This window comes from Lolium rigidum, chromosome 2 (genome assembly GCF_022539505.1).
Source record: "Lolium rigidum isolate FL_2022 chromosome 2, APGP_CSIRO_Lrig_0.1, whole genome shotgun sequence".
NCBI classification, from domain to species: domain Eukaryota; kingdom Viridiplantae; phylum Streptophyta; class Magnoliopsida; order Poales; family Poaceae; genus Lolium; species Lolium rigidum.
The window spans coordinates 199437129-199439774 of record NC_061509.1 but is presented as its reverse complement, the minus strand read 5'-3'; the positions used below and the strand labels follow the sequence as shown (position 1 = coordinate 199439774).

General features: G+C 51.6%; 1 protein-coding gene across 1 annotated transcript; it reads right to left on the bottom strand.

Annotated features, from left to right (window-relative positions):
* Positions 1-1063: 1063 nt before the first annotated feature.
* Positions 1064-2113, bottom strand: LOC124687961 (tuliposide A-converting enzyme 1, chloroplastic-like). The gene has a single exon (XM_047221686.1). The coding sequence runs from the start codon at positions 2023-2025 to the stop codon at positions 1084-1086; it is 942 nt and encodes a 313-aa protein (XP_047077642.1). The 5' UTR covers positions 2026-2113; the 3' UTR covers positions 1064-1083.
* Between the last annotated feature and the right edge of the window lie 533 nt (positions 2114-2646).

Sequence of the window (2646 nt, the reverse complement as noted above, 5' to 3'; positions counted from 1 at the left end):
TATTTGAAAAATAGTATTTTAAAGTTTCAAAAAAAACTAACAAAAGTCTAGATGTAGACAATGTTGTAGTTTACAACGTGCAAAACCTTGATTTAAATACTCCCTCCGTTCCATGAAATATGCTTGTCTAGTGGGACCGAAGGAGTACATTATATTCAGGACTACATATCAATGCAAAATTTGACAGATTTGAGAGAGATTTAAAAATGTGTGTTGTTCGCTACTTTAGATGTCAAAATTTCTTATTTTTGTGTAGCCTCAAATGCAAGGTATTTTGAGTTGAGATTTGCATGTTGGTAAAAGTTCAACATTATCTATATCTAATTGTCCCCAAATATATGAAATCCTATGCACAAGTCATCTTGAAATAGTGAACTTTCACCATGTATAATTGTGTGAGACTTACATAACTATAATGCAACAAATATCACATATCAACCTTACATTTTGATGATTATGCTAATGTTCAATTTGACAAATTCCAAGAGAAGGCAAAACCGATATATTTGGGAAAAAATGAAGTTCAAACTTGCATGTGAAGGCAAAACCAATAAAGAAATCTTCGACTCCTAGAATTCTAAAGAGTTGTAGCTGAAGATACTTCTTTTTTATAAAGAGGGTTTTATTACTTAACAAGTTTAAGCATTACACCCATCCTCTGCATGATAAAGATGCACATAGCCATACACACATCCAAGCTGAAGAGACATAGAACTAATTATGTTGAGGAATTCTCAAATGGGTTGGAAGTAAGATTTTTTTTCGGTTTCAAGTGTGTTGCAATGGAGAGAGAAATCATGCAATATGAAAATTATTCACGTAGTACAAAATAATGGAATAATGTCAATGGATAATTAAGCTAATTCTCAGTCGGCAGAGAATTAGAGGTGCCCTAATTATTATGTAATAAGGGGGACCAGTAGCTCCTTAATTCGAAAATGCTTCTGATTAACAAGCCGCATTCCAAATCATCAATTTTATTTATTCGTTAATAGTCCCAGAATGGTGCACAAACACTCTTGCATGACTAAATTCACCGAGCTGCGCGGCTACGCACGGCAGGGAGGCCGGTGGCGCATGCCATCACGCTGCGTTAACGAAGGCGACGATCCTGTCAATCATCTCCTTGGTTTTGTCGCAGTCGGGCTTGAAGAGGTAGAAGACGTGGCCCTCCCCCTCCGTCTCCAGCAGCTCCACCTCCAGCCCGCCGGCGCCCCTCGCCGCGGTGACCGCCTCCGAGTACGCGCGGCCGCGCCACCTGAGGAAATCGCCCTCGGCCGTGCACACCATGACCCTCTCGCACGCGAGACCGTCCAGCCCCGGCGCGTCGGGAGCCATGGGGTTCATCCGCGGGTCGTCCGCGCCGGTGGTGCCGGGGCACGCGAACAACCACAGTCCCGCGCCCATGGCGCGCCCCGCGGGGTCGCGCGGCTCCTCGCCGACGGCCTCGGAGCCCCAGAACCAGGGGTGGATCAGCACGGCGCCCCTGAGGCGCGCGGCGTCCGGCTGGATGGCGAGGTGGTGGCAGGCGTTGCCCCCCGCGCTGTCGCCCGCCAGGAAGACGCGGGCCAGGTCGCCGTGCGCGGCGACCCAGGGGTCGGCCGCCGAGAGGACCCAGGCCAGGGCGGCGCGGCAGTCGTCGTAGGCCGCCGGGAGCGGGTGCTCCGGGGCGAGGCGGTAGTCGACGGAGACGCCGAGCGCCGGGCAGGCGGAGGCGAGGTCGTTGAGGAAGCGGTGGTAGTTGGGCGACCTGGCGGACTCCGCCACGAATCCGCCGCCGTGGATGTAGACGATGACGGGGAGCTTGGCGCCGGAGGTCGTGACGGAGGGCGGCAGGTAGAGGCGGGCGGAGTAGACGCCGAGGTCGACGTCCTTGGATTGGACGCCGGTGGTGGCGTCGAGGCCGGGCGCGACGGGCGGGGCCACGATGGGGCGCTCGACGCGGCCGCTCTTGTAGACTCGGAGCAGCGGGCCGAACTCGTGGACTACCTCGTCGTCGACGGTGGGCAAGGCGTTGGAGTCCATGGTCGCAACTGGTTGGGATGGGATGGCCGCTGTGTGGGCGAGCTGAGGTGAGAGCCGGTTGCTTTACCTCTACTCTTGATAACTTTGTTGGACTGTCACTGACTAGTAACTGGCCAGGTGGTGGCAGTAGTGCATTCTTGTCGTTGCGATTGGCGTGACGTGAAATGATGTTGTGTGGTTGAGCCAAGTTACGTGCGTGATTTTCGTCGCCGCTTCTAGATGGCTTTTGGGCGCGGGGTTCGCGAGCAGCCGGTCAGTTTGGCTGGCTTGCTTGATGCGTCCAAAACAGTATAATACATCTATCTCCATTGTTGATTTTTCTCTCGACAAGATCTTCAAAGCAAGAGCACTTCAGCTATGGCTTTTTACTTTGAAATTATGAGTGTGAAAAGTTACCACCCTATTGTACCAAAGCTACCATGTAGTAACTTATCACTTTTGGCGGCTTCTCCGAGAAGCTGCTCTCCCCCTAGCTTCCTGGGGAAGCCGCCTAAAAATTTAGAGAGGCTTCCAAATTAGTCTAGGGTAGATCATTTCGGAAGCCTTACTAAATTTTGGGAGCGGCTTCCCCAGCTGGGGGGAGGGCAGCTTCTCGGAGAAGCTGCAAAAAGAACTGAGCCT